The sequence below is a fragment of the Gossypium hirsutum genome, chromosome A08 (assembly GCF_007990345.1).
Source record: "Gossypium hirsutum isolate 1008001.06 chromosome A08, Gossypium_hirsutum_v2.1, whole genome shotgun sequence".
Taxonomy (NCBI): domain Eukaryota; kingdom Viridiplantae; phylum Streptophyta; class Magnoliopsida; order Malvales; family Malvaceae; genus Gossypium; species Gossypium hirsutum.
In genome coordinates, this window is record NC_053431.1 from 108,603,124 (window position 1) to 108,625,692 (window position 22,569).

General features: G+C 32.8%; 3 protein-coding genes across 9 annotated transcripts; 2 read left to right on the plus strand and 1 right to left on the minus strand.

Annotated features, from left to right (window-relative positions):
• Positions 1–291: 291 nt before the first annotated feature.
• LOC107930110 (zinc finger A20 and AN1 domain-containing stress-associated protein 5) lies at positions 292–1,438 on the plus strand. The gene has a single exon (XM_016861679.2). The coding sequence runs from the start codon at positions 602–604 to the stop codon at positions 1,142–1,144; it is 543 nt and encodes a 180-aa protein (XP_016717168.1). The 5' UTR covers positions 292–601; the 3' UTR covers positions 1,145–1,438.
• A 10,574-nt stretch (positions 1,439–12,012) lies between these two features.
• LOC107930111 (putative tRNA (cytidine(34)-2'-O)-methyltransferase) lies at positions 12,013–18,082 on the minus strand. Of its 5 annotated transcripts, none has more exons than XM_041074372.1 (9): positions 17,455–18,082; positions 17,237–17,310; positions 17,071–17,139; positions 16,906–16,964; positions 16,528–16,588; positions 16,382–16,435; positions 15,109–15,343; positions 13,229–14,519; positions 12,013–12,924 (listed from the first exon to the last, which is right to left on the minus strand). In XM_041074372.1, exons 1-8 carry the CDS (start codon positions 17,621–17,623, stop codon positions 14,380–14,382), a joined length of 861 nt encoding a protein of 286 aa, XP_040930306.1. In that variant the 5' UTR covers positions 17,624–18,082; the 3' UTR covers positions 12,013–12,924; positions 13,229–14,379. The 5 variants fall into 5 exon arrangements, with proteins under 5 accessions (XP_040930306.1, XP_040930304.1, XP_040930305.1 ...); XM_041074370.1 differs by having other exon boundaries at positions 17,237–17,319; positions 17,455–18,079; XM_041074371.1 differs by having other exon boundaries at positions 13,215–14,519; positions 17,237–17,319; positions 17,455–18,079.
• A 608-nt stretch (positions 18,083–18,690) lies between these two features.
• LOC107930081 (terminal nucleotidyltransferase 4B) lies at positions 18,691–22,149 on the plus strand. Of its 3 annotated transcripts, XM_016861644.2 has the most exons (8): positions 18,739–19,395; positions 19,499–19,555; positions 19,815–19,910; positions 19,981–20,051; positions 20,712–20,754; positions 21,238–21,318; positions 21,411–21,470; positions 21,713–22,149. In XM_016861644.2, exons 1-8 carry the CDS (start codon positions 19,222–19,224, stop codon positions 21,719–21,721), a joined length of 591 nt encoding a protein of 196 aa, XP_016717133.1. In that variant the 5' UTR covers positions 18,739–19,221; the 3' UTR covers positions 21,722–22,149. The 3 variants fall into 3 exon arrangements, with proteins under 3 accessions (XP_016717134.1, XP_016717133.1, XP_016717135.1); XM_016861645.2 differs by lacking the exon at positions 19,499–19,555 and having other exon boundaries at positions 18,691–19,395; XM_016861646.2 differs by lacking the exon at positions 21,411–21,470.
• Positions 22,150–22,569: the final 420 nt, after the last annotated feature.

Consider the following 22,569-nt stretch of genomic DNA (forward strand, 5'->3'; position numbering starts at 1 on the left):
TTAAAAAATTATTTTGTATTTAATTTGAACCAATTCCAATTAATTTAAAGTTTCATAATTTTTAAATTTAAAAAATATTTGTAGTGAAAATAACATTTTATTATTTTCTAATTTTTAAAAAAAAATTAATCTATTTTGTAAAAAAAAGGAATGTTTTTTAAAACCCAACATAATTCTAAGTTAATTTATGTGAAACAAACTCATATATTCATTACATTAGACACGTCAGAAAGAAGAGAAAAGTAGGAATTGTATTATAGAAATGAAGAGAAAGAGAGAGAGCGAGGAAGCAAGTTGAAATAGACAAAAGTGAGGGAGGTTAGTTTTGTAAAATACTAGTAGCATATGATGAATAAATAAATAAATAAAGAAGTAAAACGTTTGTTTCATACGCGTCTCTATGAGGCCCATATTCCGTCGCCATTACTGACCGACCTTTCTCGACCCCTTCAAATCCCCTCTCTCTCTCTCTCTCCTTAATTCCAACGCCAACGCCCCCTAATTTTCTCTCCAACCAAACACTCATTCTCTCCTTCCTCTCTATCCTCCCCTTCAAATTTGTTGTTTTCCTTTTCCTCCTTCGAAATCAGCTCAAGGAGATATGGCTCAAAGAACCGAAAAAGAAGAGACTGAATTCAAAGTCCCTGAAACCCTGACGCTATGCGTTAACAACTGCGGGGTTACGGGTAATCCAGCCACCAACAACATGTGCCAGAAGTGTTTTAGTGCCACCACGGCCGCAACATCCTCCTCTTCCTCTTCCTCTTCCACCAACAACACCGCTACTTCCGCTACCGACGATAAATCCTCGAGATCTACGCCGACTCGTTCACAGGACAATCGATCCGATTCCGCTCCACCTACAACAGCTGCAACAACGGCAACAGCAACGACGAATAGTCCGATGACCGCTTCAAATCGGTCTGGATACGATACCGCGGAAAAGAAGTCGGTGAATCGATGTTCTGGTTGCAGAAAACGCGTTGGGTTGACCGGGTTCCGGTGTCGATGCGGGGAGCTTTTCTGTTCGGACCATCGGTACTCGGATCGACACGATTGTAGCTACGACTACAAGGCGGCGGGTCGCGAAGCCATCGCTAGAGAAAATCCCGTGGTTAAAGCAGCCAAGATTATCAGAGTTTGAGTTTTTACCAAATGGATCCAAATTAAATTAAATAAACTATTCAAAACATTTTTCGACCTGAAAATAGCAAGTTGTGGAGATCTATGCTCGATCTCAAAAGGAAAAAAAAAGTAAAAAAAGACTGTTTCAGAGAGGGAGAAATGAGTCGGTCGAAATCTTGATTACAAAAATTCCTGGAGATGAACAAGATATTCTCTCCTCTGATTCTTCTGGTTGGATCAAATCTATAGTATTTTCAGTTTACTTTTTATTATTAATTTAGAAATGAAAGATTATCGAGATTTATTAGTTGCAGTTGATATGTGTTACGGTTACTAGACCCCTTCCATGATCGAGATCTTATATATCGAGGCTTTGGTTTAGATTGATTGATTGTTTGTTTGTTTGTTTGTTTGAGATCCATATGTTTGATGGAATTATTGCCAATTTTGAAGTTTGTTCATAAACTAATTTAAAGGGATAAAAATGGCATTGTATCTTAAATTCGGTGGACAGCTTTGGGCAATGATGTAATTTTGTTGTTTTGGGTATTGAAATCTATACTATTTTTTTATTTATTAGTATCACATTTTCTAATAAAATAAAAAAATAAAAAACTTAATACTCTCTTTGAAAATGACGTATATAATAGTTCTTTTAGAAAAAAGTCTATCAAATGTTTTAACCGGACAGGTGTGGCAAATGAAAAATAAATGAAATAGTAATTGTTTTATAAGTGGCCGGGGGTTTGATACGATTGATTTGATGTTGTATTTTGCTCAACCCAATCAGTAGTAAGCACGTGTAGATAGATATGAAAAAAGAAAAAAAAAGGGCTGTAAAGATGAGTTGGGTGGTTGCTGTTGAAGAACAAAATCCAATAAAATAATGTTAAAAGAGATTGGGGGAGGGGGACGTGTGAGGAAAACGATCATCGGGTCGGGTTTGGTATTGGGTCCATATTTGTGTTTCACAGCCGTATTGATTTTCTCAAATAGCAATACCACTGCCTCTGCGCATGGGGGACCAATTAATTGCAGTGACCTTTCTTGGTCTGAAAAGCTGTGAATAACAAACTTTACTTTTCCCATTTTATAATTTAATATTTAATATTTACTTCTTCTATTTGACAAATTTAGGAAAAAATAATTTATAAACTGTTATTTTCTTCAAATTTATCGATTTAAACTATTTTCAAAAAAAAATGTCCTATAATGGCACATTTTTATTGATGTTTGAAAGAAAATGCGCTACATAAGATACATCGTAGTGTATTTTCTCTGGAACATCAATAAAAACATACCTTATAAGATGTATTTTTTGTTTAATGGTAGTTTTCCAACATCATAAATCCAAACAACTATTTTTCCTATATAAATCCTCTAATTATCATTTCATTCAATTTAACTCTCAACTTATTGTTTTCAATTTGTTATTCTAAATTCCCATTTTCAATTTTTTTTTAAAAAATTCTAAAACTTTTGATTTTATTTTATTCAATTTTCGATGACATATTAGCTTATTCGTTTGGATGACAAGTACATCTCTTACGTTCAATTACAAATGGTAATAAAATATTATTTAATTATTTAATTTTAATTCGTTAATGATTATGATGTTCAGAAAAAATATCAAATTATTTAATTTTAAATAGTTAATTATTATGCTCTTCAGATTAGCAATTTTTATGTTTCTATATTTAGGCTGAAAATCGAATTTTGGAGACATACATAAACAATTTAATCGAAGGTGCATTGGAGGTCATTCATGGACACTTGCGAGATGTAGACTTTTTATACGCTACTCGCATGCTCGGGAAACTAAATTGGATTTCCCACTCATTAGTGCTTTGGTTGAGAGATGAAGACCAGAGATGCACATGTTTTATCTCCCCTACGATAAGTGAACAGTTACACTCAAGGACGTCAGTTTATAACTCGGTCTACTAGTCGATAGGGATGTCGTTACGGAGCTAGTTGTTAGTGTCGATTGGATTGCAACATGCGAGGAACTACTGGAGAATGTTGAACAAGTTTAAAGGTAGCCAGATTGAGATAAGATGGTTGGAGCACAACTTCTTAATTATCGACATTTCAACAAACGACGTTGAAAATGAGAAATTCACGCATGCATTCATCTTGAGGTTGATCGGAGGCTTGCTAATGCTAGATAAATCTCGCAATCTGGTACACTTGAGGTGGCTATTACTACTAATCGGCTTGAAAGAAGTGGGAAGACTTAGCCGGGGATCAGCAGTGTTGGCGACATTGTACCGAGAACTGTTTGACGATTCGAAAAAAGCTAAAATAGGCATTTGCATGTTACTTCTTCAATTGTGGGATTGGTATTGACTACCATTTCTATGCCCCTAAGTGCAAGTCCCTTACGAATTCCCACTCGTAACATGGTAAAATTTATTTGATAATACCGTTATCGAATCAAAATTTTCATTGTTATAATTTTGGAATAACATATTTTTTGTACAGGTGAACAACCCCGCCAGACATAGCAGTATACCGATCGAGTTCGAGGACATCCGACTAGCTTTAGACCAATAAACAAAAGATGATTTAGTTTATAATTTTATAGTTATCAATTTTTTTATTCCAACATTTTAAATTAAATATTCGACACTTGCTGAAATTTATAAATTCGTACTATAGTTTGTATGGATGCCATACGTAAATCCAAGGATTCAAGAATGCCTCCTGGACGAATTTTGGCCAACCATAGAATCTAGCAGGTGAAAGTGCCATTGATCATGTTTGCAACTATCGAGATACACAAATTTAATCGAGTTATGCTACAGTTCGGGTGTACGTTGTATTCTGCCGCAACCTTAGAAACTCGATGACCTGCACAAGATCGACTTACAGGGAAGAATTGGCGAAGATTGGACAACATTCCACAAGAAGTATATCGAGATTTGGCAGCATGGGTACAATTACTTGCCAACATGTAAACTATTTCTTACGCTAGATTTAGCAACAACTCTGGATAACATGGATTAGTCTAGACATCACGAGAAGTCATATCTACTTCCGGTTTCAAAAAGTAGGCAACATTGTTGTATGGGCCAATACAAATGCCCATTGTTGTAGGCCAATTTTAGCCCATTTACATCAAAACCCAATTTAGCCTTACCTAACCCACCAAAATTAAACCCAAAACCCAAAATCTTAACTACCCAAAGCCCAATTTACATCAAAACCCCAATGGCCCAAACCCTAAGCCCAAATCAAAATAAAAAAACTTAGCCCACAACTTAAACTTTTCTCAACTAGCCACACCTTTTCCACCACCAACTCCACTAGCCACACCTTCTCCACCACCAAATCCACTAGCCACACTTGCTCCATTACCTACTCCACTAACCACACTTGCTCCACCACCACTTGTACCTACAAATGAAGACATAAACAATAAAAAAAATATTTTGTAAATGGCTATATAAGCCTTCTCATATTTTGTATACAGGGGGAGATTTTTTAGAGAGTTTTTGGGAGAGAAAGTTATTGTAAAGGATTTTTGGAGAGGTTTCTTTTTAAAGTAATCAAGGAGAAGAGTTATTGTGAAGGCTAGTTTTTGGAGAAGCTAGTTTTTTTGGAGATTAATCAAAAATCAAAGCAAAAGAGGTTTCTTTGTCTATTCTCATTTTAAGTTCTTTGTTTACTTATTGTTTTCCTTTCAATCTTATTTTGTTTCTTTTATACGAAAGTAAAAAATAAAAGGAGGAAGCTTACCCATTTTTACCGAAAAAGTTTTTTTGAGGTCCGGCTGCCGTGTACGGTGGCGCCGGCGGCGGTCCGGCGACCGGACGATGGCCGGCCTTGTGGCCGAAAATCACCCACCCTCTCCCTCTCTTTTTTTTGTTATTATTATATTTCTTAATATTATATTATATATATTCTTTTAATATATTAGGTATATTTAAAATTTTATATTACGTATATATATATATTTTATACTATTTTATTTATATATCTTTAATATTATATTATTTATATATATATTTTTTCTACATGTTATCTTATGTATATATCTTAACTATATTATGTATGTATTTTTAACACTATATTATGTACATATTTTTAATATTATCATGTATTTATTTTTTATATATGTACATATTGATGTAGTATTATTAATAGTATTTTTTTAACATCATTATTATTTCTAATATATATATTATGTACATCTTTTTTATTTCTATTTTATTTTTATTTGTCAATATTAATTATTATTATTCTAATATTTTGATATTTTAATATTTTATATTTTATATATTTTATTATTCCCATCATTGTTCGCATTTTTTGACAATAATATTCTTGGATTTTTTTTACTATCATTTTAAAAACTTTTTACATTTTAATTTTAAGAATAAGGCAATGTACCAATTTTAACATTAAGTCATCGATTTCATCGCTATGTTGGGTGAAATTAATCGGCTCGTGTTAAAAACGGGACGTCCTTCTAAAAAACAAAAAAACTTGCAACTTCTCATTTCCTTCAATCGGATCACACTTAAATGTCAAATTGAATTCGTATTTTTGAAAATCAAGACAACATGTGTTTAATAAGATACCAATTTTGGGCGTCGCGAGGGTGCCAATACCTTCCTCGTGCGTAACCGACTCCCGAACCCTAAATTTTCTCTGGATTTTAACGTAGACCTAAACTCAGCCTTTTATTTGTTTTAATAAAAGATCTAATAGGTGTCCGATCACACCTAGGAAAAAGGATCAGTGGCGACTCCCTATTTTTTTCAAAAATCAAACGTCAAATTTCAAAAAAAATTTCAATAAATCGCCACAATTAGCGACCAAGCTAAGCTAAAATTTTTACGTCGCTACACCCATCAATCCTAAATTGGGATGAGATGTTGTAAAGGGATCGACATGTCCGCCACATGCATACAAGGACCCGATTGCTGTCTCATTCCCTATATAAATGCACTAAACCTAAACCTAATCACTCATATCTCTAAATTGTTTTTTTCTTTCTTTCTCTCGCGTCTTAAATTTTTTGGGTTTGAAGATTTATTTCACTTGTTTTGAGAGAGACATAGTATTAGTTTTAAGTTATGTTTAGGTTCACGGTGATGTAATGTAGCTAGGTGACCTACAAATTTCACCTGTCGTATGAGCATCGAGCCATCACCCGAGAAGCCAAGATCATATTGCAACTCGAGGTCCAAGTTGATAGTGATTATACCGTCTTGAGTTGAATTGTAAATAAGGCTTTAAGTTTACAAATGGTATGCTGCCAAGGGACGGAGCATGGCTTTTACCCCAGTAAGTGGTGGTTATACAGACATGAAATCAATTTTTTCATCATCAAAGAAGGAAGTTATTCGCCACAAAAACATAAGTATAAGGAAGAAAAATGCAGTGACATTTTAGTATAATCAAGTAATTCGGTGGACATGGATAAAAAAAATTACTCGATTGTATTAAAATGCCACTGCGTTTGTCTTCCTCGTATTTATGTTTCTGTGGTGACTAGCATCCTTTCCTGATGATGAAAAACTCATTGTTGTGCACATATAACCATTGCCAACTAGGGCCCTATTTATGCACCATCTCTTGTGTGACACTCATAACCTGTTTCCTTCGCCGGAATAAGGTTACAAAATATTATTGTACATAACGAAACATTTTATAGCCAATAACAATTAATTTTTAAATTAATTTAATAAATACATAAAAATTAGAAAGGGAATATATCATGCATCTACGGGCTGAAAATCGAGCCTACATGGCCTTAAAAATAGTTTTCAAGCAATTAGTGACCAAATTGGAACAAATCAGAACATTTCAGGAAAAACTTAAAAATTCATCTACAATGGTCACACGGCCGTGTGACAGAGCCCAGATCGTGTGGCTATCCCACATGCCTATGTGAATCCTGTACCTAACACGCTCAGCGCACATACCCGTGTGTAACACATTGCCGTGTGACAGCCCGTGTCTCAAGCCATCTATGCCCAAAAAATGACCAAAATCATGCTATTTCCTCACCCAATTGCATAGGTACCTAAACCAATTCATAATACATGTTCACAAGTCTATAAGTACACCTTTAAAAAACCAAAACATGACATTTTCAACTACTTAAGATCACATTATAATGCTCATACCAAAACATCACCTAGATAACATTTACAAGTCTCAACATGAATACAACAAACCACTTCAACCATTTTATACCAAGTTAGAATGACACATACCATTCCATGATCATTCACACAAATTTAGCTTAATTTATAACAAGCAAACTTACTAAAATTCACGTTCAAAACATCAAACACCAAATATTAAAACTCAAGGACTACCATTCTATCTACAAATACCAAACAAACTTACATAACTATGAGATATAGCATAATAACCATTGCCCTATTACATGCCATATAAGCCACAATATTTACAAAATCTACCAAATGTGTCATCTGGATAGTGTGATTATTCAAGTTTGATCCAATCTCCCAACAACAAAATTTAATCTACAAAACAGAGGACAAAGCACGAGTAAGCCTACTTAAAGCTTAGTAAGTTCGTTAAACCAAATGATAATCTTACCAAATTAAAGCATAACATAGCAAATTTCACGATTAAAATAACCAAGTTCCTGTCAGTCATAGCTCACAGCAAGTGAGTATTGAACAGTACGTTAGATTCAATCCAAATTTCAAGTCATCGTTTAATAGGATTCTCTAATCACCAATATCCATTACGAATTGTTACATCGGCCCGAAGCCTGCTAGGCACTAAGCCCGATGAGTATATTGACATGAAGATTGTTTGGCATTTAGCTCGATAAATACACCGGCATGAAGCCTGCTAGGCAACAAAGCCCAATACAGTACAATTCACCGGCATAAAGCTTGCTAGGCTCAAGGCCCGAATTTAATACACTTAATACATTTCAATTTCACTATTGACCTTCGTTAAATCAAACGTTCAATAATCACGAAACACTACAATTACTAAATTAAAATCAAGTAACAAAGAAATTATCTATAACATACTTATATAAACGAACTTACTGGACTGATTTGCAGTAATGGTTCAAATGTAGGGACTACTCCGCAGTAACATGTTCTTGATCTAAAATAATAGCTTCATTCAATTAACTAAATCAACAAAAAAATTAAGCCATTTTACACAATTAAGTCTTTTTTGACATTTTTATAAATTTATCCTAAATATTTCACTTTTATTCAATTTAGTCCATATGCCCAAAATTCACAATTAAACCAATTTATTCAAAACCCATCCTAGCCGGATGTCAACAACCCCCAATTCAACCTGTATTTGTGATTAATTCACAACAAGTCCTTGAAAGTTTATCACTTTAACTATTTAATCCTTAAACGTTAAAATCATCAAAAATTACTTTACAGAATAACCTTAACTAACAACCAAACTCAATAACCCTCCATCGAACTTTAAAAACAATCCAAACACATCAATGGCATAATCTAAAACGTTTGACAGTTTTACAATTAGTCCCCTGGTTAGCTAGATTAACCTAATACGAGCTCAGAAACATAAAGATTACTAAAAATAGACCAAGTTTCACCTACCTATTGATGGAACAAAACTAGCCGAATGGAGTTCTCTTCTTTTCTCTAGGGCTTCGGCAAGATAGGAAAAAGTAAATGAAGATGGTGATAGAATTCATCTTTGTTTTAGTTTAATTAAAATTTATTTAAGTAATTACAACTTTGCCTTTTTTTTTTTAATTTGACTTCATATTTTAGCTAAAATAAAGCTAAAATCGTCCACTCATCTCCATAATGGTGTAATTACCATTTAAGTAACTTCCTTTATTTATCAATTATCATCTTGAACCTTTAATTAATGGAACTCAACCTTTGCAGCTTTTACAATTCAGTCCTTTTTTACTTAATTAACTATCAAAATTATCAAAACGATAAAATTTATTAACCAAACTTTAATACGGCACTAATGAACTTATAAATATTATCTAATTAATATTTATGAACCGACACTACGATTTTTTGGTGCTGAAATGACTATTTTCGACACCACTGAAAAACGGGCTATTACACATTGATAGGCATAACCTTTGTAAAATTGAAGCCTTAGTTACACTTCAACCGAAGACCATATAACCACCGTCAACCAGGTCATTGAGTTGCAATGCAATTTAGCTGCTCGATTGATGGCTCCATGCTCACATGCCAGATGAAATTCATAAGTCACTCAGCTCCATGACACCACTGTAAATTCAAACATACATTAAAACTATAACAATGTTTATCTCGAACACGAGAAAAAATAAATCTACATACTTCTAAATTCAAATTGCAAGAAAAAAATAAGAAAAGAAAAGTAATTTAGCAAAGTGAAAATGTGCCCTGTAGGACGTGTTTTCTTTTCTCTCAAAAAACAACGTAGATTGATAAATTTTAAGAAAAATAGCATAGTTTCTCAAAAAAAAAATCCAGCATATATGGGTAAATTTGCTCACAAATAGAGATGTAAAATTTAAGTTATTTTACATTATTTTATTTTTTTATAAATTAATATTTTAACGATTCAATAGTTAATTTTTTAATATATTTGCACTTGTCATGCATATAAAAGTTTTCGATATTTCTATCATATCAATCTAAAATATTATTTATATTAATATATATTTAATAGTTAAATTATTTTTTATTTTACATAAAATAAGTAGTTAAATTTTTTTTAATTTATGCTAAACTTTACATTTATAATCTATATGAATGGAGCATGCAATATGATAATTGAATTATTAAAATAAAAAATCATTTAAATTTTGTACCGATATTGAATCTTTTAATTATTTTAAAAATGGAAATAAGATAATAAACCTTTAAAAGTATGCTAAATTACTGTCAGCTTAGTCATTATCTCAAACATTCAAATGTAATTGAAATTTAATATGAAGGATATATAATGTGTGCAAATTAAAATTAAATATGTATATATTTATGTCATGAATAATATAGATTTGAAGAATAAAAGTAATCATTTTAAATTTTATTGACTTTAATACATTGTGTCCAACTAGTATATATATATATATATTTAATCTGATTAATGTATTTTTTGAGGGTAAACTATCTCACTTGGTCATCTAACTTTTAAGGTATTTTCATTTTGGTCACTATAAAAAATTCTTGTAATTTTGTTACCTAACTTTTAGGACGATTTCACTTTAGTCTCAAGTGTTAAATCCTTAATGGCGGTCGATTGTATATGCCAAATTACATCAACATCATGTTTACATTTTCATTTTGGTCACCCAATTTTTAAGTCGTTTTTATTTTTCACCAAAGAATATCTTTTTTTAAAGCTTTGATCTAGGTAAAAATAAATAAAGATTAAAGTGAAAAAGTGGTAAAAATTAAAATAGTGCATAAAAAATTTGTCAAATCGTACTTGTTTATCCTATTACCGAAAATTCTAAACAATTTTCAATATTAAAATTTTAAATTTCAAAATATCAAAATCAGTGTAATGAATTGTTGATTTTTTTTTATTTTTTATCTTTTGATAATGTCAACTGCTTTATTACTATAATATTAAAATTAATTAATTTAATCTCCTTCTGAATTTTAAGTTTTTATTTTATATTTTCAAATTATCCTTAATGAAATCAACTCAAATAACTCATATTTAATAATTATTTGTGAAACTTAAATTTTTTTTGATTATATAATCTCGATTATTCCATCGACAACTGCAAAGTGTAGTGGTAAAGCATATTACATTTTCATGGGGGCACAAGTTCGAATTATGGAGACAACATTGTTAGGAGGGGCAACTGCGAAATTTGAACATGAATCGCAAAAAAAATATAAATAATATTAAAAAATCAATAATCTTCCATACTAAGCAAAAAGCAAAGAAAAATCCTTACAATTATTAAAATATGAGTTATTTGAGTTAATTTCGTTAAGGATAATTTGTAAACATAACATAAAATTTTAAAATTTAGAAGATGATTAAATTAATTAATTTCAATATTATAGTAAAATATTGATTAATACTACCAAGAGATAAAAAATTTTCAACAATTTATTTAATTGATTTTGATGTTTTGAAATTTAAAATTTTAATATTGAAAAAGGGGGGGGGAATTAAGAACTTTCATCAAGGGGTAAACAATTACAAATCAACAAATTTTTAATGGATTATTTTAGTTTTTATCGTTTTTTTCACTTTAATCCTTAATATTTTTTTGACCTCAATCAATACTTAAAAAAAGAATTTTTTTTGAGTGACCAAAATGAAATTGTAAACAAGTGTATAATCAACCATTTTTAGAGATTTAACACTTAGATGATTAAAATGAAAGCGCTTTAAAAGTTGAGTGATGAAATTAAAAAAAAATTCTCTTTGGGTTATCAAAATAAAAGTGCCCAAAAATTGAAAATAAATAGTTAAATTTTTAAAAATATATATATTTCCCATCAAATTTGAAACAGTACTTAATGTTTAAAGGCTAAACAACGATAATGTTTAATAAATTGAAATATTAAGTGTTGAAAAATATGTTTGATATTTTATTTAAAATTAAATACTGAATAGAATTATATTATTTGATAAAGAAGTTAAATAAAATAAAAATCATTGAATAAGAATGTTGTATATACATATAATTTTTTGTAAAAAAAATCTATCTTGGTGTAATTAAAAGATGGGATTGAAGTAATACTATTATTTTGAAGATTATTAATTGAAAATATTTGATGTAATCTAAAATTTTTAACTTTAAAATATAATAATAAAAGCATAATTGAAAACATGCCGACAAATTAAAAGCAAATAGATATTTCATGGAAAGAATCTTATTGCTGCACAAATTGATTAGAACAACACATGAGATGAGCATCCCCAACTTTACTTTTCACCTTTTTTAGTAAATTATAAAATAATCCATCACATGATGTAACATCATTAAATGATGATGTGTCATCCCCATCATTCACATCATTTTAGCCACCAAAGATTAAAGATTATAATTTCCAACAGCCCACAAATTTCATAAGAAAAACACAGATAATTTAATGTGCAATTCATAACAGAAAAAAGATTAGAAAGGGGACCACCGCCACCGGTGGTAACTTAAAATGATCTGTTTTATAGCTTGGAGACTTGCATCCTGCCAACGCCGCCGGTGGTCTCGAAAGAGATTGTCGAAAACAGAAGTTCACAAACAACAACGAAAGCACTAAATTTGATAGCGAAGAAGGAAGCCCGAAAGCCATCTCCCATAACCAAATCCCATCAACCCATACCATCTGCTAACTATCAAAACCCTCCACCACCATCCATCATCTTCATTTCATCCACTAACATCTTCACCACTACCATGACCTTATTCATGACAAACCCAACAACACCATCCCTCACCAAATAAACCCATGTTTAAATCAATCAACAACCCAACCACACAACAATTAATAAGCCCCAAAGATTAGACTTGCAACAAAGAAAAAGGGTATCAAAGAGAGAGAAAAAGGGAGGAGTTAGATTCGGGTCAAGGGGTCGGAGGTACTCCGGCAACTTGCTTGCCAATCCTAACAGTCAGGAAGGAGGTATCGGTGAGGAGGAGCACATATCAGAAAATCAGGCCGATCTAACGGCCGATGACGGAGATTCGGTCTTGGGTAGTCCATAAGTTGGGGGTTTTTTGAGATGTTTTCGAAAGCTCTAAATCGAGACATGGGTAGAGGAGGAAGAGATCATTTTGATGGCCTCTGATTGGAGCTCATATGGCGGGTTCGACGGCGGCAGCTACAATTGTAAAGGGCAGACAAGAGAAAAGAAAGGTGGGAGAGTCATGAGAGTAGTGAGAAGCAATAGAAAGACTTAGAGAAAAAAAAAGGGAAATAGAGTAATTTTTTTTTTTAAAATGTTACAAAACATGGGTAAATTATGTGGTGATGACGTGGCTAATATATAAACTTTTAGTGGTCTAATTTGTGTCACATATAAGATCACTAACTTCAAATAAGGACAGAGTAATTAAAAAGTTAGTAATCAAATAAGATGGGGATGTAAATCTCAGAGCTATGAGAGGATACGAATAGGTGTAAACCTGATTAGTCGGAAGGGTGAACAATTGGTCCTTAGCTTCCCAATACTTGGATCTTTTGGACTTGGACCTTTCTCTCCGTTGAGGTGGCAACTATTGAAAATTCTGATAATAAGCACCGTAAACAGATCATAGACTTCCAAGTGTATTGTTCATTACATTTTGGAGAAAAGCTGTCTGACTGCAGTTCTGGTCGATACCCATTTAGGTCCAACTCTTGACTTCATTGGAACCAAAACACTGGCACCTACAATCCCCAACTCCAACACACCAAGTGCTGGTGGCCACAGCCCGTTAAATGTCGCTCAGTAATCGCTGCTGCAATCAAAGGATCCATCGAATACATGAATAGCCACCATCCAAAGATATTCTCACGTTAAGCTTACTAGCAAACTTTAGCTCCTGCACCACATCTCCACCTCCCTCTAGATTGTACCATTTTGCACCAACTGGTTCAGGCAGTCACCTTATGTAGACCTCGGATAGATGAATCATGCACCTTCCGAGGCTAATGGCTAATTTCCTCATTATTTTTATCTACCACGGTCAGAACCAAAAGATCATAGAAGGGCTCTGCTGCAACAAACATCAAATCTTCGTTCCATCTAGGATTGAATGACTTGTCTGCCGAAACTCTAGTCCTCAACTTCACATTCCCAAGAGTTCCCTTGACATAAACCTCCGAATTCCGATTCTTGTCTCAAGGCACTACCAAATCCTGCGCTTCAATTATATTGACTCTAAGATACCAAAGTCTAGGTGAAAGGTAGACCTTGGAACAAGTATTCATAATGCTGTCACCAGTCCAGTAACAGTGACTACATATGAATGCCATGCATCAATGAACACTTCATCAGCTTGTGTCCCGAACCAAATAACCAACATCAACTCACTTACTGATAAATTGGCCTTGTCCATGTCTTTGTCCTCCAATTTATACCACTCTGGGGCAAGTGGACTATCCAGCGGAACTTGAGTGCGAATGTCGGACACGTTAATCGCAATCTTACCTATAAACTCATTGTTTACAAATTCCTTTCTTTTCTCTCACTGGGATCTCCACAGGTAACGACTGAATTCGATCTTTTGTGAAGGCAAACACTTGGTTCCATTCTGGGTTTGGTTTATTCATCTCCGAGTACTAGGTGCTCCCCTTATAGTTTCCAATCTTCATTTAAACGGGTGACAAGCATCACCACCGGCGTTGTTCTTCCCCCACCAATATTTGGCTTGGTCTCCTTCAAGGAAAAGCCTTCCTTCTCTTCTGCCGGCATCCTGCAGTTATTACCATGTGCTGTAGTATTGCGCCATAAGCGTTTCGAATAAGCACGCATATATATATATTATAATTTGCAGTATTCATTAATGTTTTGAATCGTTACTTATATAAATTGAGCAGCTTTTTATAACGTAAGAATCGAAAGAAAAAATAATCTATAATTTTGGCGCTGAAAGAACTGCTTTAAAACTATGTAACCCTAAAGCCTATAGAATATAAAAAACAACCAAAAGATCATATGACTAAAAATAATAATTGTATACTAATATTGTAAAAGAACAAGAGCTCAAGAACACAAAGGAAATTGATTTAAGTGACAAAAAATAGAAAAGAAGCAAAAGTTGAAGGAGGCAAACCACAAATTAAGCTTAGGGTTTTTCTTTTTCTAACATAATCATAATGTAAGATACAAATATATAGCTACAAAGGAGTTAAATAAATTTGGAACCTGTTTTTAAAAAAGAAGTTAGTGAAAAAAAAAAAAAAAACTCCGTTTCATCCTCACTTTAAAAAATCTCTAACGATTGAGATTAAAAATTGGCATGGATGGATGCAGCAAATCAAGCAAAAATATCCTCAGTAAGCAATGATTGTTCAAAATCACCAGAATTTGTAGAGGGCACTTGAAGCTGTTCATAGTTGAGCTGTCTTGAAGCTTCATACACAGCAATACCAACACTCACAGAGAGATTCAGACATCTAACATACGTCTCAACCATTGGAATCCGAATGGTTCCACCACCAAAAGTTTCACTTTTGCAATCTAACAACACATCAGGAGGCAGGCCACAAGTTTCTGAGCCAAATATCAAATAATCACCTTTTCTATACGAAAAGTCCTGCAACACACAATGTCAAGTTATAATTAAAACTAACCCTTAGGATGCAAAATTAACTTTATCATAGTCATTGGTCGCCTAAGAGCATAATTTAACCGGAGCAGTCCATCTACTATAAACATGAGCAATTCAGTTTTAAAGTAAATGGGTAAAATTTCAAATGAAAATAACCTTAAATAGTTAAAAATGCTTATTTTCATGTTTTCAAAAACCCAAAATTCTAACATTTTTTAAAACATGATAACTACTAAATTGCTTAATTCTTTTCATGTCACTTAAAACACAATAAATCAGCAATTTTAATGTTCAAAGTTAAAATTGCTTACGATTTTCCTATTTGCTTTAAATTTAAATGTACAAGAACTAGGTTCCTCACTTTCATAGTAGAGTGACTGATTTTGCTCCTAAGCCTATAGTGCAGAGACCAGCTAGTTAGTTAAGTTTAACCTAAATTTTCCGACTCTCCTTTTATCTCGTCAAAAAGGTAAAGAAACAAATTCAGTGTCATATTTTCACATTCATTCTCTTGCAGTTGCAGTGAATTCAGTGATTTTCTAGTTACAGAAAATTGTCATTTGGTAATGATAATCAAAGTTAGAACAGTTTATTCCAAGTCATGAAAGATTGGAACACTCGTTGCAACCAAGAACAGACTAGCCCTTGTTTGAATTCATTGACAACCAATGCCTCTGCATGGTTCCAAAGAATTATAATAAGCACCAATATAGTACTTAGATGGCTATCGTCCAACATAGGATAAATGCATAGATAGATCAACTTTAGCACTTTGCTTGACCTCTTTACAAGATATTTAAATGAGGGCCATAAAAGATTTAGAGACTCTAGGCTGAATGTTTATCAGGAAACTTAATAGTATGTTAAAGATTGCAACCTAAGTGCTAGCAATTAACAGTAACATAAAACATAAGGTGGAAAAGAGCATCAAGTGATGATAGCAAGACAAAGAAAAAAAAGAAGAAGATAATTCTAGCATTCCAAATGGTCATATCATAGAGTATAAAAAGAAAGAAAGCATACTGAATGAATTGCTGTTCCTCTTTTAGTAAAAGCCAGCAAACGCTTATCCCCTTCCTGTATCATAGGAACAAATATATTTGGAGGAAATTAATGACAAAAGATACGGAACATTTCTAATCCATTGTTGGGACAGGAAGAGAAAAAACCTGTTGCTTGAAATAGTTTTGAAACTCCGCCCATGAGCCATGTATTCTAACAACAACATATCTGACATCAAGTTATTGGTCAAAACAGGAGAGTAGGAGATATTTCAGAGTTGTAAGGAAAATGAAGTGGATCAAATGCGATTTGGGTCAATCTTTGTAAACTATGCTAAATGGGAAGCCTTTGAGGCTATAATTTATATATGAAAACTTGTTTGCGAGGATAGAAAAATATATGCCAAACTGTACTATGAACTGATGAACAATTAGGAAGTGCCCAATTTGAATAGAATCTTAAATTGAAAATAGAGAGAAAGGGTGTCCATGCATTTCATTCAGCAGGAAAAAAGGTATCTAAAGAACACAAATATGGGAGGATACGGCCAGTAATCCAGTCCAGCACGTTTTAATTTAGTATCATCCACTTTAAATCCTAATGGCTGAAAAAATACAACAGCAGAAGCATCTTAAATAAAAGGTCAAGGTTGGCAAAAATAAGTAAAGTAAAACAAAAAAGAGAGAAGAGAAGAGAAGAGAAAAAGATACCCCAACAAGGTGAAGGGCAACAGCTGAGGCAGCGCATGTTCTTGCAATGCAACCTGCATTTCCAGGAATCTGAAGGGATGGGCAAGGGCAGAAAAGGGAAAACAATTAAGTAGAGGTGCTTGTATATGAGCTAAAACACGTTAAAGATGAAAAATACAGTAGATACCTGAGGAGAAACTAAGACGACTTGAAGCAATTTTTGTTGGGGGTCAGGGGCAGGCAGAGAGTTGTTCCCATTTCCTGTTTCAACTTCAGCAACAACCCAGCCCACAAAGAAAGAAGATTAAGAAAGGCAGTGAACTTAATTAATTAAGAAACTTAATTAATTAAGACCAAAAAACAAGCATATATACATATATCAGTGGAGAGAGAAAAGGGTCTTACTCTTAGTCTTAGTGTGAGTGTCAGCCCTGGTATTAGAGAAAGAAGAGAGGCGTGGTATGCGTAGGGAAGAAGGGCGAAAGTTTGGGAACAAAGAAAGAGAAGAAGTATTGTTAATATGTCTTAGGCTTTGAAGAAGATGGGATTGGGAATAATATGGGACTGCTCTCATTCTTGCTCTTACGCTCAAAAGAGAGACAGATACCAATGCAGATAAAATGCTACACCTATTGGGTTTGACCTTTCTTTCTCTCTGGGTGGGATCACTGGATAACTTCACTAATACATATTACTTACTAATTACTATCACTAAGTAAATAACCCAGTTTTTCTTCTTCTTTTTCTCTTTAACCCTCTTGGCCTTGGCCTGCTACCTTTCCTAATGTCCTCCTTCCTTTATAAAACTAAAAAATAAAATAAAATAAAGGGTTTTTCCCTGGTTGGAAAGGAAGGCTGGGTGGCTCAGATCAAAACGACGATTCCCTCTGCCTCTTCCACTCAATCTTAACAAGATACAGGTCTCCTTTCTTTTCTTTTTTCTTTGCTCAATCGAGAGATCGACTTGAACTTGGGCCGCCTCATCCGCCAGAAGAGTTTAAGCAAAATACGAGAGATTCGAAAAATAGATTTAAATGAAATTTAAGATCATTTTTTTATATGGGTTAGATTTTGAGTAAATATTTTTCTCCAGACCCAACCCAATGTTATAAAATAATATTATATTAATTATATATATTAAATAATAATTATATATATTTATATTTATATTAAATTATTAATTCAATAATTATTGTACAAAATCTAAGAAAAATAATAATTTATATTTAGCTCAATAAAATATTTATTATATTTATTTTAATTTTTTAATATAATAAAACATTTAATATAATTATTTTTTAATGTGTTAAAAAATTATTTTAATCTTTAATTAGATAATGAATTAATATTTTTTTTCATCTAAATTCTATTTATTTTGAGTCAGATAGTGTTGGTTGAGTCTATTTTACCATTGCTCTAGTACTAATTTATGTTATCTATTTTAAAATAAATTGTATTGATATAACTCCTTCATTAATTTTTTTATTCATTCATTTTAGAATACCAAATGATTTTCTATCTTTTAACTAGTGTATTATATTTTTAGAAAAATTAAATATGAATAAATCAAGTCGGACTGAATTTATTTTTTCTTAAATCAGAATAAATTTAAACAAAAAAAATAAATCTATTTTTTAAGCTAGACCTAGACTTAAAAAAAATAATCTAAATACTTTATATAAACCCCACCCCACCCCAACCCAACCCATCAGCGGCTAGATCGACTGCGTCCCTTTTATCCTGGTCCGATTGGTAACCTGTAAAAGCTTTTCCGTAAAAGATTTTCAGGCTTTTCTGATGTTTGGTTGCTTGAAAATGATTTTCCAGGGTAAAATGTTTTACAAAACACAGGAAAAGGAGGGCTTTTTTTTAAGGAAAATGTCTTACTCTTTTGAAATTGGTAAGACATTTTCCGGAAATTGACACTTCTTCTCCCCTTTCCCCTTCCCCTTCCCCTTCCCCTTTTGAAATCGGTAAGCCATTTTCAATGTTGAAGAAGCCATTTTCAATGTTGGCTTATCTTAGGCCATGACTGAGACGATGGCTTGAAACCCGGGTAGAAATAAGACCAATCGAAAACCTTGGAAGCAACAAATCACAAGGGCATAAGCTGTTGAATAAGCTGTGGGTCTTGAGGCAGATGTGGCATCTTTTGAACCACCGGGGAATCAGATGTGGGTCTTGAGGCAGATGGGGCATATTTTAATACTTCCCACCATGGTGGGCGTTGCAGAAATAGTGGACTTTTGTGATTTTCTATCCCCTACTCCCGAAGAGCAAGCAGCACGTGATGCAGCTGTGCATTCTGTTTTTGATGTTATCAAGTACATATGGCCTGCCTGCAAGGTATGATTGGCGGCCTCTCTTTCTCTCATGCACAAAAGCACACACATATAAAGATGCATACATAGTGTACAATGCCAAATGGTAATGAGTTGTTGCTTTGCAGCCAGAAGTTTTTAAGTTGTTCATGGTAGGGCTTTATTTACCAACAAGTGATATTGATGTGAGTAGTTTGCTTCATTTTATCCCATAAGTTTATGTCTCGCAACTCAAACTATATCAATGTTTAATCTTGTTATATTGTAGCTTGCATCACATGGTTGATGGGTTTTTCATTAGGATTATGAAATTTAGTATATAGATTTTCTAATATGGAAAGGAAAGAAAAACAATAGGCAGAGGAAAGTTGACCCAAATTTTTGTATTTCTCCCCTATTCTGTATGACTGACATTCTTAAGCCATTTGTTTCCATTTTATGTAGGTAATGATTCTAGAGTCAGGTATAAAAAATCCACAGACTGGTTTGTATGCTCTTTTCAGGGTATTATCTCAAAGGGGAATTGCAAAAAAGATACAGGTATTTTATTTTTTTGGAAATTTTACATATACAATAGAGTATATTTAGCTAACAATTCAATTCCTATCAGGTGATTGCAAAAGCTAGCGTGCCAATAATTAAGTTTGTAGAAAAGAAAAGCGGTGCCGCATTTGATATAAGGTAGTTCTATATTCCTCTTGCCCTCTTGTTCTAGTATGTTTTAATCCAATATCTCATCTAAAATTCTCTTCACCTCTGAACATTTCTGAATTTGTTTTAGTTCTGGTATGAATATCATCATAAAAGACACTGGATTAATATGAAATTTTAGCAGTGAGGTTTTTTGGAAGATATTATGGTAGGACTTTTGAATTGTCTTTATTGTTTCCTTTGAGGTCCATGATAATTGGGAGGTCCAAGTAATTGGGAATTCCATAAAAAAATTTAGTATTTGGATATTAGTAGCGAATGAGGCTAAATAGTTTACCAAACATAGAAATTTTCTTTACTTTTTATTTCAGGAAGATGAGATTGTCGAGAATTCATGAACAAGAAATCTTGGTCATTTTTTCTCTAATCACATAAACAATTCACTTGATTGAGATTCCTATTTTCTTGAATTTTCTTGATTGACAAGATCTAATGGGGTGCTTGGAATTTGATGAGGGTGGAGGCATGTTTAGGTTCCTAAACTGACTTATAGCAGATGTGATAAGTGCACCAAAGAAAGTTGTTTATCTCCATCTTGGCTTGATGTGGCAATTTAAAAGCCATGTTTCATATTTTCTGTAGCACTTTTATCTCACTGCTTAATATTTAATTGGGTGTTCAATATTGCAGCTTTGATGTGGATAATGGACCAAAAGCTGCTGAGTTTATCAAGGTTTGTTACAATTACAGACTTTCCTGTGCTCAGATGTTTCATTTGTTAGTGGTGCTTAAGATATAGTTATTTTAATCCCCTTTTTTGTCAGACGAAGTCAATTAAGTTGGACCATAGCCTCTTTCTTATTAGGATTTCTTTTGAGTCAAATTTCATTTTTGGCTGCAATTATTCTTGAAGATTGTGCTCCTGTGTTGAGTTTGATTGTTTGCTTGCTTTATCTTCACCAATGGGAACTACTGCTTAATTTTCATTTATTTCCTATGTCTACTTCTGGATTTGTTGATTAAAATTGATGTAAATCATTTTGGTTCAATTAACTCATGTTCCTCAAAATTAGGACTTGTGTGGTTTTCCTGTGGTTAATTAAAGCTCTGCTTCTTTAGTTTATTTATTTGTATGTTCCATAAACTTTGGACTTTTTTCTAGATATTTTCTTTGTTTTTTTCTAAATTTAAACTTTGCTTATGTGTTTTCTCTTAGGAAGCAGTACTAAAATGGCCTCAATTACGACCATTGTGTTTGATCTTGAAAGTATTTTTACAACAGAGAGACCTGAATGAGGTTTGAGTTTATCTATATTGATGATCTGTTCGTTTTGTTTAAAAAATAGTGTTCCTCTGTTCTTGATTTGCAATATTTTTGAAACTATGTAGGTATATTCAAGTGGAATAGGTTCATATGCTCTCCTTGCAATGATCGTAGCCATGTTGCAGGTATGCATTTTTGGATTTTCGATAAGGCATTGGACTCTAGTTGGCTGATCTATCAGCATAGTCTGTATTCACTTTCATGTCGAGAATTATAATTTTTTTTCAACAATTACATTGATTATGCTATAATTCACTTATGAGTCCACATAAATGTTAAATGAACACATACGTGCCATGCTATTTGCTCTCTCCGAATGCAATCAAATCTTGTGTTTATGATAAACAACTAGTGGTTCTTACTGCAGAAAGTTTAGAGCGGTGGTTGATGCAGCTTTGGAGGCCCATCTGCACTGTCCGCAGCTATATCTTTATAGCATAGATGATAAGGTCGTTCCGTATAACACTGTCCCCCTTCCTCTGTTGTCAGAACCCCAACAGATGTGATTTGTAGCTCTTCCCTTTAGCATTGATGACCAGCTCAAGGCTCGACATTGCACGTTCTACATGGTGGCCATAGGCTATTTCAGTTACTAGCCAACAGCTAGTTTTAGTTTTAAAGTTATTTGGTGCTAGCAATGCTTGCATTGAGTTACTGATGACAAACATTTGAAATAACATGCACTAAGACGCAAAGACATTGAGCAAAAGGGTATTGTAAATATTTCATTAAAGAGATTTGAAAGAAGAATGGATAGTTCTGTACTTATGTCAAACTTATTTATACATGCTTTTTTTCTCTTCATGTATTTGGCATTATGGATCTATTTGTCAGAATTCATAAATTAAAGCTAGTCCAAGATTGTGAATTTATGGTTTATGAAATTTTCAAAGCTCTATCTTACAGGACACGCGTTGAAGTACAGTAATAGTTTTTGGTGCTTTGATAGCAAAGGTTTAAATATTTCACATTTTGCATTGTTCTTCTCCTTTTTATTTTATAATGTATATTCTAGCTTAATAATTGAATATTATTATATATTTAATTTGATTTATTTATCATCGTAATTTATATAAAAACAATTTAAAATATAAATTTATTAATATATGTAAAAATATCTTTTTCGGAAAATATTTTCAGGTAATCTGCCAAATAACAGAAAATTATACAGATTTATTCAAACACCAGAAAAGTAAATTATTTTCCAGAAATTATTTTCCGAAA